Below are 14,492 nucleotides of genomic sequence, written 5' to 3'. Positions count from 1 at the left end.
GGAGGGAGGGTGCAGGGAGGCGAGTCAGTGCAGCATGGCTGTGCACCGGTAAGGAGGTATGATAAGTCGGGGCTCTGTACCATGGACGAGCCCAGCATTCTGAGGAGACGGGGGCTACAGGTAGGAAAGCAAATCAAGCTATGCCTACATGTGCTGCTGTGTCTGTTGGGACTTTTTCCCTGGATCTGCATGTTGTTTGTGAGGCTTCTGCATTGGTTGCTCTTTTAACAGAGCACATTCAGGACTTTGAGACCTTTCTGCTTTAACACTTGGCATATTGATGCATGCTTGTGTGTGAGAGAATCTCTTGGCAGGACTGTCTGCACATAATTCACCATAGCAGTTGGTAATCCTTGTGTCTTTTTTTCTCTGTAAAGATTTGTAAATAATGGTTCACGTGGCTGTGTTTTCATCCAAGCTGTGTTACTTCTTAAACAACAAATCAATTCATTTTCACATTTTATTTGTGTTAGCTGTTTGAAAGGGGAAACAAGAGCTACATGTACTTGGTGAAAGATTGATTACTGTATGTTTTGAGAGGGGGTTTCTTGTGGATTATTGCATTGCAATTGCACACACCTGCTGCTATATATATATTTTTAGTATTTATTTTAGCACTATTTATATTATTATATTACTATTTATTACTTTATTGTTAGGGCTGTTTTTGTTGTGCATCTGCACCTTATTGTTGTCAATGTCTACGCATGGGACAGTGTGAAACGTAATTTCAATTCCTTTGTATGGCAAGTACATTTGAAGAAATTGACAAATAAAAGTATTCTATTCTATTCTATTATTGACTTTCTATGATAATCGAGCTCATATTGAGGCTTTTTCCTTGTTGTCAGAAATCATGATTGAGGTGTGAGCAGAGATCAGGACAATAGTCAAAACAAATGATGTATTTTAGTAAATTATGTTTGCCAACACTGCAATACCATAAGATAAAAATGAAAAAGTAAAGACATAGGGGATGCATGTGTGTTTTATAGCATATGTCATATCATTTTTAATCAAAGACCTTTTAAGCTTTGTTCATTTTCTTCCACCAACCCCACAAACACTGCAGCAGCTGCTATATTTTTTATCTTTAATTAGGCTTAATTTATAATTTTGCTTACTGTAGCTAGAGTCAGGTACAGAGTAATTGGGAAACATTAAAAAAGAAAACTGCTTTTTTAAAACTTGTACATGTGTTTTGATTTACAAACTCTGTGTAATCCATGGTAATTATGCTGTTCCATGGCTGATGAATTTAACCAGTAAAACTGCTTTCATAATGTGACATAAAAAAAAACATACTGAGAATATTTTGCAATTTTTCCTCCTTAAAAAATTTAATTTATTTAGCTTTTGAGGAAGCCTTAAGAAAGAATCTCTAAGATTTGACTTTTATACTCACAAAATTGGTGTCAATGTGTTGCTCAGTGATTATGGATCTTTTTGAAAGTTAGACAGCAGAAATACTGATGTTTAATTTAAACGAAAAAATTTTCAAGGTCTTAATGAGTTTCTGTGGAGAAACCAATAATACTTTGTTTAATTTTTCAAAAAGCTTCCCAACAGTAATTTTGTGCACAGTTGCCCTAATCTCTCTGTTCCTTTGTGGCAAACCCCTACCACCTCCCCCCTTCTTCCACACAAGCCTTCTTTATGTTCCCTCACATGCACCAGCTACACCAAACACAGTGGACTGTGGGTTAGGCTGCGGTGGCACTCTAACTTTCACATTCAAAAGGAAACACGGAAGTTTGTCCGCGCTGCAGTTTCCCCATTCATTCCCAGACAAGGAAGGGATGACATCATTCCTTGATTGTTGAGTGTAAAAACAGGACTTCAGAGGTTCAGAGTTGGCCAGATCTTGCTAATTCTGTTTTCAGTAGTTTGAATTTATTAAAAATGTAATTTAAAAAAATTAATAATTCTGAATTTAATGATTCTTTTTATTTTACACAGCATGTTTCTGGCCCCACACACACCAAAGGACACACAGTGGACCTTGTTTTTACCTTCGGATTAACCATTGATTGTTCCGAGGACACTTTTATTTCGGACCATTGTTGTATTCTTTTTAACTCGTCTTTCCATCTGTCTCTCTTCTGTTTAGCTGACATGTGATTAGCTCTCGCACCTTAAATTCCTCTACTGCTGCTAAATTTTCTGATGTTTTTAATTTAGTTTTACTTTCCTATAACAGTTAGATTTATTAACAAATCTTTTTAATAATCATTGTCTTTCTATCTTAGATAATTTTTGTTCTGTGAAAACCAGACTAGCTTGTGTCTCAGTTGTCCCCCAGGATAAATGACAGCATTCGCCGTTTAAAGCGTTCCAGCCGTAAAGTTGAGCGTTTGTGGAGGAAAACTTGTTTAAATGTTCATCTCCTTCATTTAAAGGACTTTTAGTTTCTCTTTAGTTTCTTTTTCAGTTCGAGATGTGAGGGCTGCCTATTTCTCAGACCTAGTCTCAAAGAGCAGAGGTAACCGTGCTCTTTGAGAAGGTACTATTTGTCCAGTATCCCTTTTAAATGTAGACCTTAAAATAATCTGCAAAGCTCAATCTCAAAGAGATTAGAGAAAATAATCCCCCTCTTAATTCATCCTGAACAAACTGGTTTCATAAAAGGTAGGCACTCATCAACAAATACAGATTACTTAATTTGATAGACTACTCATACAGTAAAAACCTTAAAACTACAATATTTTCTTTAGATGCAGAAAAAGCATTTGACAGAGTTAACTGGAAATTTCTATTTGCAACTTTACACAAATTTGGTTTTGGATCCTCTTTCATTAACTGGTTAAAAATATTATACAATTCCCCAACAGCTTCTGTCAAAACAAATGACCAGACATCCTCCAGCTTCTGTCTCCTGAGGGGCACCAGGCAGGGATGCCCACTCTGCCCTTCATTCTTTGCAATTTTTATTGAACCACTAGCAGCAGCAATTAGACAGAATTCAGTAATTAAGGGCATAAAATGCAAGAACGTGGAACATAAAATCAGCCTTTATGCGGATGATGTGTTACTCTTTCTCCAAAACTCACAAACCAATATCTCTGGGGTGATTGAATTGATAAACTCTTTTGCAAGAATATCAGATTACTCAATTAACTGGTCAAAATCTACAGTCCTACCGATTAATTGCTCCTTCCATAATTCCTCTTCTACACCACTGCAATCGGGAAATATAAAATATTTAGGTATTAATGTTTCTCCCAAGCTTGCAGATCTAACTAAATTAAACCATATCCCACTTTTAAAGAAGGTAGAAGATGATCTGGCTAGATGGAAATGTCTACCCATATCACTCATGGGAAGGGTTGCCGCTATAAAAATGATGGTCTTACCAAAAATAAATTATTTATTCTCAATGATCCCAACTAAACCGCCACAAGATTGGTTCGGATCTCTAGATTCATTCATGTCCAAATTCCTTTGGAAAAATAAACCCCCACGTATAAGCTTAAAAACACTACAAAAGACCAAGGATAGAGGAGGACTAGAACTGCCTAACTTTCAGCACTACTTCTTAGCCAACAGGCTTCAGTTTATCTCAGGATGGCTAAAACATACCCTCTTAGATGAACCTTGGCTAGATGTAGAACAAGCACTTTGCAATAATCTAGAGATCTCAGACCTACCATTTATCAGCTCAAACATCCAACGACATGAATGCTTTAAAAGCATCAACATCAGCTCTTCTCTGACAGCATGGTGGGAGTTTCTAAAATTGACGGAGTCTTTATTAATCCCATGCAAACGTACACCTATCTGGAACAATAATAATAAAAAAGAGATTTAAACCGGGTCAAGTTGAACTACAAACACTACAAACAAGTGTGGTTCAATTTCTTACTCTTAAAACCCCAAAATTACTTTCTAAAATATACAGAATGCTTTCTAAGACAGATGAATCAATATCACTTCCTATTGCAAAATGGGAAGCGAATTTATCAGTTAACTTAGACCTAAACTTCTGGTCTCAGATTTGCTTAAAAACCTTTCATTTAATTAGAAATCCCAGTCCTTAATTAATTCAATATAAAATACTACATAGAGTGCACTATACAGGTCATCGGATGTTCAAGATGGGCTTTACATCTACCAACAACTGCTCACACTGTCAAACCAATTCACCGGACTGCAAAGTGAGGGGTGTGTCTGTGCGCAGCTTGTAGAAGTGAGGGGTGTGTCTGTGCGCAGCTTGTAGAAGTGAGAGGTGTGTCTGTGCGCAGCTTGTAGAAGTGAGGGGTGTGTCATTACGCAGGTTGTAGAAGTGAGGGGTGTGTCTGTGCGCAGCTTGTAGAAGTGAGGGGTGTGTCTGTGCGCAGCTTGTAGAAGTGAGGGGTGTGTCTGTGCGCAGCTTGTAGAAGTGAGGGGTGGTGTCATTACGCAGGTTGTAGAAGTGAGGGGCGTGTCTGTGCGCAGCTTGTAGAAGTGAGGGGTGTGTCTGTGCGCAGCTTGTAGAAGTGAGGGGTGTGTCATTACGCAGGTTGTAGAAGTGAGGGGTGTGTCATTGCACAGCTTTTAGAAGTGAGGGGTGTGTCTGTGTGCAGCTTTCAGAAGTGAGGCGTGTGTCTGTATTGTGTTACCTGTCCATAGCTCTCCTGGTAGTTTCCATGTCTATATAGCTGCCATGTTTCTTGCCTTACATAAAATTTGCTGGAATTCTCTTGATTTTATTGATGTCTATAGCAGCCACACTTGCCCTTCATCTTGATTAGGATCATTCTTTCAGAAGCTCTGGCATTGCATTGTGAGTTTTACTGTACTTCTGACATCCATCTAACACCACCTCATAATAAAAGGGCCCAGTAGAAATGCAGTGACATTGTGTGCCTCCAAAGAGACGTTTGTGTGAAGTGGTGTGAGCCAGCTGGTGAGATGTAGCCTGGCCAACAAATTATGACCGTGCCGAAGCAGAAAGTCCATTTGCTTTCACATTTTGTGCATTTCATTAAAGCTTACCCATGAATCCTTTTTATATTAACATAGCTATGGATAGACATTATACTCCATGAGAGCAGTAAACACTGAAATATTTTTTTCCCTTTATTTGCTAATTTCTCAAAAGCAGAAGTACTTTAGTGAAGTGCCAAAGAGAAAGCTCTTATGATGTTTTGCTAGAAGACGCAAACAGCTTCTCTGCTAAAGTGTCCTTGTGCTAGAGTACTTGCGTTTCGCTATGAATGAAGTCACATTAAGAAATTTTTTTCCCCCTTTAAACAAGAACAACCACATAAAATCATTACTGAGAAATAGCATTTGAGGAAGTATAACTCCAAATGAGCAGTTAGGAGACATACTGTACAGTAATTTATCAGGGAGAAATTTTGTCATGGTGACCTGAAAACTTTATCTTTTAAACTTTTGTTCTGAAAGGCACAATTTCTCTAAAGGTTTGTGGTTTATAACAATTTTTCAGTCCTTTCATTTCTTGCTTTAATATATATCATGTAGCATTAGCCTCTACTTTTACATTTTTCCAATGCCCTTACAGTAGGCCTACCTACTGTTTAAACTCAGCTCATGTCTTTTGTTATTTTTGCTTGCCAGTCCTTTCTCATCTCCAGCTGTTCATACTGTCTTTTGTCTGAGTTTGTACATCACGTCCATCATCTGTGTTTGCTCCTATCAAACATCAACAAACCATTCCACTTTAAATATTGAAGGGAGCAATGAGCTATATGCAAATCCCAGTTACAAATGTGACATGGACACTTTGGGCATCTTTTTAAACAATCTGAAAGGCAGTAACAATGACAGCAGCAATTAAACTTGTGAACAAAGAAATGTTCTTATTATATTATATCAGTAACTTTAACTTTTATGTTTTAAATTAAGCACTGTTAGCAGATTAGCACGCACAGATCTCTGTGTTGTTTTGAATATACAGGGTGGGCCATTTATATGGATACACCATAATAAAATACTTGTAAATAACTCATGAAAGAATAAAGTTACGTTGAAACCAAGCACACCATTGTTTTTCTTGTGACATTACCAATAAGTTTGATGTGTCACATGGCCCTCTTCCTATTGGGAAAAAAAACAAAAGTTGTATCCAAGATGGCCGACTTCTAAATGGCCACCATGGTCACCACCCATCTTGAGGAGTTTGCCCCCTCACATATACTAATGTGCCACAAACAGGACTTTAATATCACCAACCATTCCCATGTTATTACGGTGTCTCCATATAAACGGCCCACCCTGTATTTCTGTCACAGTTTTTCACTGAAACAGCCGCGACAGCTTTAAATGATCGTTTTCTGTTCCTAAATTGGTCAACTTGTTATTTTACATATTTAAATATGGTAAATAAAACTTACTTCTACAAATTCTAAACTTTCGATTGATATGCAAGTCACTTTTACTAAACACATATTTGTAGGTGTTTCTTTTAGCTTTTTTTTTTTTTTTTTTTTTTTTTTAAATGAGAAGTGCCTGAACATGTTAATTGTACAGTACAGTAAAACAGCTTTAAGTTGTCCCTCCACCAACCCTGATTTGGATATTTGGACCGATTTCACAGACACAGGAACGTTACACAAAAAATAGTACATTACACATTACTTGTTATGTTTCTTAAAAGTAATGCAGTACGTTGTTCAATTATTTGTTGGACAGAGTAATTACTGTGTAGATTCTGTTCTGTGTAGATTATCTCACTTTCTGCAATATGCTTGCTTTCAACTTCTTAAATGCGCTGAGTGTAATAGGTTGATTAGATACTATGTTAAAGAGGAGTTGAGCAGGTGTCCCTAATGAATTGGTGTTAAGGTTTCACTGTTATCAGATTGAAAAGAACTCCTTGCTCAAAACAATGGTGGTCATCAAATTAAAAGAACATTAAGCTGGGTATCTGTCTTGTAATGAGGCGTTTCATTCTTACAGCATTGGATGAGGCAGTGGGTTAAGCATTTATGACACCTAACATCCTGCTACAAGCAAAACTACGAGGATGCCAACAGATTTAATCAGCAAAGCTTTCTAACAGTAGATGCACTTCACTATGAATCTCCTCCTACTGGCGCAGAAATCGATGTCTTTCAGAGTGAGCTAAGCGTCATGGTAGAAATTATTACTGAGATTGTAGACCTGGTTTTACTGATGTAAAGCCAGCTGCTCAGATTTCATTTCTTTGGTCAAACATCAAGTTTATTATTTAATGTCGTTGTTTAACGTAGCGTCTTTTGTTTGCTCGTCAGGGGCGGTGAATGCACTTTAAGGTCTTGTATGTAGTCCTTCCTACACCACGTTTGGAGCTCTTTGATCTTTCCTGATCTCCAGATTCACTTGAGGTCTCTGACTTTGAAGCAGCGTTTTGCAATGATGAAGGTAAAATTTAGTTTTGAGTAAAACCTTTGATTAGGATTTTTTTTGCCACTCTGAAGACCAACTCTTTGTTTCATGTATGTTATGAATAAAACAACTGAACTGTGAACAATTAATCTATCCTCCGTTCATTAATTATTTTTTTTTTATAGAGAATTTGACCAACAAACGTCAAACAAAATTGTGCTTTGTGTTCGATTAAAAAGAGGACTAGTTATGAACCTCAAATCACATTTCTCCCCCACTTAACATGACTTATAAAGCCTGTGCAGCATGCCCATTAACAGTTCCACTGAACGCATGGTGATCAAAGTATATATTTTTTTCTGTTTCTGTGAACTTTCCTCAGTTTTGTGCAGTGCTTAAGAGTGTGCACACATGTACAGGGGGTTGTATCTAATAATTACTTTTAACATAGCTCTCATTTTATCAGTCTGAAAAATGTTGAAAAGAGGGGAAAAAACAGGAGCAGGAGCTTGCTTTTGTTCAACCAACTGTATGAAACTTATGTCTTTTAGTATTTTGAAGACAATCTGAAGTTTAAAATTATCTCACAGGAGTCACTCCTATGGTACCACTGGTAAATAGTTATCTTAAAAAAAAAAAAACCCACACTAAAAGCTTGCTTTTTCTAACTGATTATATTACTGAATGGGCTGCTGAACTTTGTCTTCTGTATGCCTTCCTGTTGTTGTTTGACTCATGTGTTAGGCTTGGCAAACAACGCCCGTTCATCCATCCATTTTCTCAGCCGGCTGGCTATCTGTGGTTGCAGCCAGCAAGATGATGGTGGGATTTATTACGTAGTACATGGTAAACTTTAAGTCAGCATAGTGAATGTCTTCCTCACTAGCAACATGACTCGTAGCCAGCTGCAATTTGCTGAGCGTTTCTGCAGCTGAAACAGTATTGGTATTTTTTCTAAAGTAGTCTAGATCTGAGCAGCAATCCTGAGTGATCATTCTGGCATGCTATAGCAGCCTCCAGATGTGATAAGTATTCAGGAGACTAGGCTTCATTTCCCCCGATTCCACTCAGGGTTTGATTTGATGACATTATGACTTGATACAAGAATGGGAATTTCCTTGCTAGTCAGCAGAAAACTACAGTTAAAATAAGTACACTTTTGATCTTGAGGTGTAGGGAAAATCCAAAATAAATCAAGGGGAATTATTAATGAAGCATTACACATAGGCCTTTTTACAAGAGTATCACCACCACTTTGATGTGGTGTCTTAGATATGAAATGTTGTTGCTAGAAGGCATTCATTGACATTCACTCTGTGGAACAAAACCAACTTTTAGGTTCATCGTGTCACAAATGTTATCTTTCAGTACCAAATATGTTACTGTATAAACAGCTGAGTACATGTACAGGATCCACTTTCATTGCTCATTTGTTAGATTGCCACTTCATCATGGCGTTACACTCTGATCTTATTTGCTATGAAAGGAAATTTAAAAATAATTTTTAAATGTAAATTTTACAATTTTAAAAAATAAATTAAAATGCATGTAATGAAAGTAATCATTCAATAATTTAGTTGAAAATTAACTTTAGAAATTACTCATAAATTACTTATAAAAAGTAAGACTGCTAAATGGTAAAATGTAGGGTTTTTGCGGTTGTTTGTTCAAATGTCTCCTGCCAGTCAATCATTGTTTTTATTCTACCTGATCTGGCTGGGGTTTGTGTGACTTCCATGTTATGACTTTAACAATGACAGGCTCCTGTGTGACTCTGACCACACCCAGAGAAATATCTGTAAGGGAAATCTAAGAGGTGAGGTCTACTGGTGCAATGATGAAGTGGGGCAAAAAAGTGAAGAATTTCCACGATGACAGCTAACACAATTGAAACTGGGGGAACAGAAAATCTATTTGCCTATTTTTTAGACTGGTTGGTTTTGTCCTTAAAATGAGTTTGAAGTTGTGCAGGTTTACACAAAGACCGATTTATCTTAGGCCTAAAAGTTAGCCAGGCTACAGGCTAACTAAAAGCCAGTTTCCATGGTAACAATCTATAAAAACCCGCTCTCCAATGGCACCAAATAACAAAAAGGACAAAAGCATTTCTCATACATTCTGGTTTGTTATTTAAGTCTATTCAAGGAAACTTGAGTATGAGTAGAGGTACTGAGCTTTGCCATGTTATGAATTAACAATACTAGTGGAATTTATGACAAATAACTAATATTGTCTTTGGTTTTGTCCATCTGTCACTTTGAGATCTACATATGTTCCTGCTTGGTTTGCAAAATTGTGTCCCCACTCCTGGGAGATCCCTCAGACTTCTGTGTCTGGACAGGAGCAGGGTCAAAGATATTTTTCAAAAGCAACTGTCTCCTCATCTCTCAGTAAGAAATTCTTAGCTGCAACTTTATTCCAGCTTTGTGTGACCACTTATCAAGCTTACCAATGTTGGGGTAAGTGAATCCAGATATAACTGAAAGAAATCTTCAATATTTTGAACTCACTTCATAATACAAGGCTTGAGTTCTCCATTTAGCCGTTGTCGAGTTTATATTCCGAAATTCCTGGATTGATTGCTTATATGTTCCATGAAGATGTGTTTTCTGCATTTGCTTGAATCTGGCATTAAGTAGAGCTCTGTTCACTTCATTATTCAGCTATTTCTTCAGTGTTAGGTCAGTATATCAGTTAGCACCAGTGGTCCATTGCCATTATAAGCCATGCATGTCTATACATCATCCTCCTTCCAGTGTGTTTTACACATATTCAGTGCTTTCAGATCTCAAGCTATTGCAGGCCTTTGCAATACTTTATTAAAGAGCTATTTCATTAAATACGACTCTTAACTGATACAGTCTCTCTAACGCACTGAGACAATCATATTGCTGAAAAATGTGAAATAAAAACATTCTAAAAAGTCGGATGTGATTTCATTAAATGTTAAGAGTTGTAACTTTCTATATTTCTGCAAGCTCAGAGTTTCATAAGCTTTTTAAAGATCCTGTTTTGTGGAATAAGAGTGTCAATGTCAATTCTCAGTTCGTGTTAGATCAGCGCTGCTTTTTTTTATACAAGAAAATGTGATTTTGTCAAAAGCCGAACATTGGTTTGAGGTAGAACTCGTCTCACTATGGTTTCATTAAAACCGCATTCAGTGCTATCTGAAAGCGTTTGTTGATAGTAATGGAGCCCTTTCTCTGCACAGCTTTGCTTACTCAGAAAGGTATCAAAAGCATGAAGAAATGAGACATTTATTTTTACCTATGTAAATATGTTCCTGAGGCATGAATGAATACATTCATGTTACAGACTTCACACATTGATTTGGTGTTCTATGATTGGTGGCTTTTCCATCACTGTAAGTCATTCACTGCCTGGTAATTAGTGTTGTGTTCGCGTCGGTCATGTCTCTCAAGGAAACACTGTGCCCTTGGTCTTCAGTAGGCACCGGGGGAAACCAGACATTAAGCCCTAATTGATAGCAAAGGGAGAGTGGGGCTTAGCATCTTTTCTGCTGACTGTAGCAGCCGATACATATCAACTCAATGTCCTACGCTGTGTGAGACAAAGGACCTGCTCTTATCAGGCTGTTGTTATTAGACAATAAAACATTTTATTATCCTATCTTTGGGATTTGTAGCCCCAAAACAAAATGCAGCCAAACCTGGTTATTTATCTAATTTTAAACATTGAAACTACACTGAAAGATTTGAGGCAATCAGAGCTGAAACTGCACACAGAATTATTCTGAGGGCAATAAAACACCTGAGTTCTTTGCAGGAGTGTGTGAACAAACTGTCCTATTAATTCTATGGGGGATATAATGATCTGTACACTGGGATTGTCTGTCATTGTCTCATGTTGGTCCTTGACTTGCATGGCTGTTCATGTGGTACTCGTACAACAGATGTTATAGCAGCAGCAGTGGCTTCATTTGTAGCCTGCTGTATTTTACTTATTTGTTCCTGGCAGCTTTTAGAGAAAGAAATCCTTTGGAGCATTTTCCTGAAACATGCAATTTAATTTCTCTAAAGAAGCTGAATATTTGTAGGAGCTGATTGTATTACAGGTTAATGCACTGAAGGTGGTGTTTAGGTGTGACTTGTCAACAAAGCAAGAGGGCAGCAAGCCTGATATTCTTTTTTTGAAGCTTCAATTGCAGTTTTTTTTCTCTACCCATGGTGTCAGCAGTTGCCGTTGATTCAGGGGATTTGCAGCTCCACATAAAAAATGCAAACATTTTGTTGCTGTAAAAATGTAGTTTAGTAAGGTTTCATTTTCCTTGACTGCTCTAGAACTAAAATATTGTAACATTATAGGTCTTACTTTCTGATTTAAGAAAAAAAAAAGCACCCAATTTTAGGGACCATTCACTCCAGTGAAGCTGCCTTAGTACTCCAAATATGGAACATAGAAATTTCCAAGTGCAACACTACATCTTATTAAAAATGCTTCCTTCAAAGCTCAAGACTGACAGCTTGGCTTTGTCCATCAGTTATGCTCCAGAAGAAATGCACATCATCTTGTCAGAAAAATAAGGAAAGTGGCAGCACTCTCTGGAATTGTTAAAATCCTTGGGACTAATTGTACTCTTAGATACGGACAAATATGTATATATAACTTCAGTTGTGGACAAGTTCAACACATTATTCCCAGAGGCACAGTCATAATACTTCTAAAAAATTGAAATGGACCTCAGTCAATCCAAGACAAATAACCAAACAAAGTTTGACAGTGGTGTTCACTTCGCCAGTTATGTTTCTGTGGGGAAAAATAAAAAAATCACCTCACTGAAGCACCATAACACACATGCTCAGGAAAATTATGCCTTGAAATTTGTCACCTTGCGACTCCCAGCAGCATTCAGCAACTACTCACAAACTGGTTGGGCAGTACACAATTTTTGCCAGCACCCAAAGGTTGCCAACAGTACAGAGTTACTTTGCTCTGAATGCGATGTAGATTTGTATCCAGTCCTTCAGCTAAACCATTGTATTTACCTTTAGGAAGAAAACCAACAGGGCTTTCAATCTTGAAATCTGGGAAATCTTCAATATATCTAAAGTTTGTGCCATCTCTTTGGTGATGTCACAATACAATTTGATTTCTGTGTTTGGGAGAGTGGACACAGCTACAGATTAAAATAAATAAATAAATAGACAAATAGACAAACAAAAAAACCCCACCACCATAAGTAAGTTGTTTGCCTGCAAGAAATTTGCATCTCTGCAAATGTTTGCATGCAGTTTTTTTTTGTTTTTTTCATGCAACAATCTTGTGAGAAAACATAATCGCTCCAGAAATCAATGAGGGGATTGTTGTTTGCTGGGCCGTTTCAGTACACACAGTGACCTCTGTGTATTTTTGCCCTATACAACTGATTTTCAGTCACTTTTTTTTCTCCTTTTGTTTTTTATACATATAAAGTATTAAAACCAACACGTGTAGAAGAAGTTAGGCAGCCATCAAGTTGCATTTACAGCATAAGGAGGTTGTGAAATGTATTTTTATGCTTGTGTTTGATGTGTTTGACTGAGTTATCGTGTTTCCTTAATCCACACTAAATGTAAACAATCTTCAAGTAAGGCAAATTCAATTTAAATCATTTGAGTCATTACTTTTATTGCAGCTGTTACCTGATTAAAGTGAACAGTTTGAAATCCAGATGCAGATTATTCCAGTTCTCTGGGAATGGATATAACAGCTTCACACCTGCTCCGTGTTCTCCGTCCATATGTTGGCTCTTTTTGAAGGTGTTAACCTGCTGGAGCAGCTGAAAAGCAGAACAGATTAAAGTTTATGATAGAACTTCAGTTGCTACCTTAATCATCACCTCCTTTCATTTATTTTTAAACATAAATATTATGCTGAATATGGTCCTTGTAAATTAATGCTGTTTTTCAAGTTTTGCTTTGCATTTGTCATTTTCAGGATATAAATATGCACATATATGACATTATATCTTCTACAAGTAATTGGTAGTTCTGCATAAATGAGCCAAAGTAACCTTTTAATAATGCTGACTTTCTTCTTTGGTCTTTGTTGGTAAAAGATGAGTTAAAGTACATTGTAGTGCTAATTTTGATGCTTATAACTCTCTTGTTTTCATTTGCAGAAGGAGCTGAGTCTTCCCAGAAGAGGCAGTTTGTAAGTACCATCTTAAATGTTAAAGAGATATAAAGTAACTACCTCTTTTATTGATGCCCACTGTATTCATTGAAATAGTAAGGTGTGCTTGTCCATTCTTATGAGCAACATGAAACTCTTAGAAGCTGTCCATTCATTAGATTTGTTCAAATGAAAGGAAATATTTACATGAAAGTTTAAATAAAGTTGTAAAGATGCCACGATATACATGTACACTGAACATAAAGCTGAACAGTATTCATGGTATTTGGAAGGTTTTCAGACTGTCTTACATTTTAGACATGTTGTCTTTCATCTAAAAATGTACTTTAATATTATTATGGACTTTCCCCAACTCTCTACCCATACTACAATAATACTACAGTACATGAAAAGTGGTGTTTTGAGTGCTTTGTAACTCGAGGATAAAACTCTGAAATACCTGGGAATGTCTGATTCTCAACATGTAGAAAACTGTTGGACAAAGGTGTGAGTTCAGTAGTTTTACTATGCAGATTTTCTTTCTTTCCCAGCTGTTCTGTGCTAGTTGATAAAGTATTAGCCTCATTTGGGCTCATTGTATTTTGTGTTGTTTGCCTAAAATAGCTGTTCTGTAACCTATTTAGCTAATACCTATATGAGTTCTTACCTTAAAGAGGTTTTACATATTGAAGGTGCTTGGTCATATACTCTCTAGAGTCTCTCTCTCTTAAGATGATGTAAGTAAGTGGAAAAACAAGTCAATTTTCATTAAAAAATCCTTTTATAGCTGGAGAAGAATGGATCTTGTTAACCCATGGCATATAAATTAACCATATTATACATGTAATCATCTTGACATGTCAGCGTATATATGACAGCTCTTGATTTGTTTTGTTGGAATGGAGTACTTGCCTCCCCCCCCCCCCCCCCCCCCACACACACACACACACTATCATTTTGGAAAATAGAGGGAATATCATTTTGCATGGTGAAATAATTGACCTCTATTTTTATAATGGTCTGTGTTGTCATCAGAAAAGAACAGACATTTGCACTTATTCAGACTA

At 36.9% G+C, this 14,492-nt stretch overlaps 1 protein-coding gene across 9 annotated transcripts in view; it reads left to right on the top strand.

Annotated features, from left to right (window-relative positions):
- Positions 1–14,492, top strand: part of mast4 (microtubule associated serine/threonine kinase family member 4) — a 95,234-nt gene that overhangs the window by 34,302 nt on the left and 46,440 nt on the right. For 7 of the 9 annotated variants that reach the window (XM_026173202.1, XM_026173203.1, XM_026173201.1 and 4 more), the window contains exon 4: positions 13,433–13,464. In XM_026173202.1, coding sequence (XP_026028987.1) covers positions 13,433–13,464 — 32 coding nt within the window. Of the gene's footprint in view, positions 1–4; positions 121–13,432; positions 13,465–14,492 lie in introns of those variants that run through there. The other 2 variants (XM_026173210.1, XM_026173207.1) reach the window with 1 other exon arrangement.

Source organism: Astatotilapia calliptera, chromosome 7, assembly GCF_900246225.1.
Source record: "Astatotilapia calliptera chromosome 7, fAstCal1.2, whole genome shotgun sequence".
Taxonomy (NCBI): domain Eukaryota; kingdom Metazoa; phylum Chordata; class Actinopteri; order Cichliformes; family Cichlidae; genus Astatotilapia; species Astatotilapia calliptera.
The sequence above is the reverse complement of the archived record's forward strand: the minus strand, read 5'-3'. Positions and strand labels throughout refer to the sequence as shown.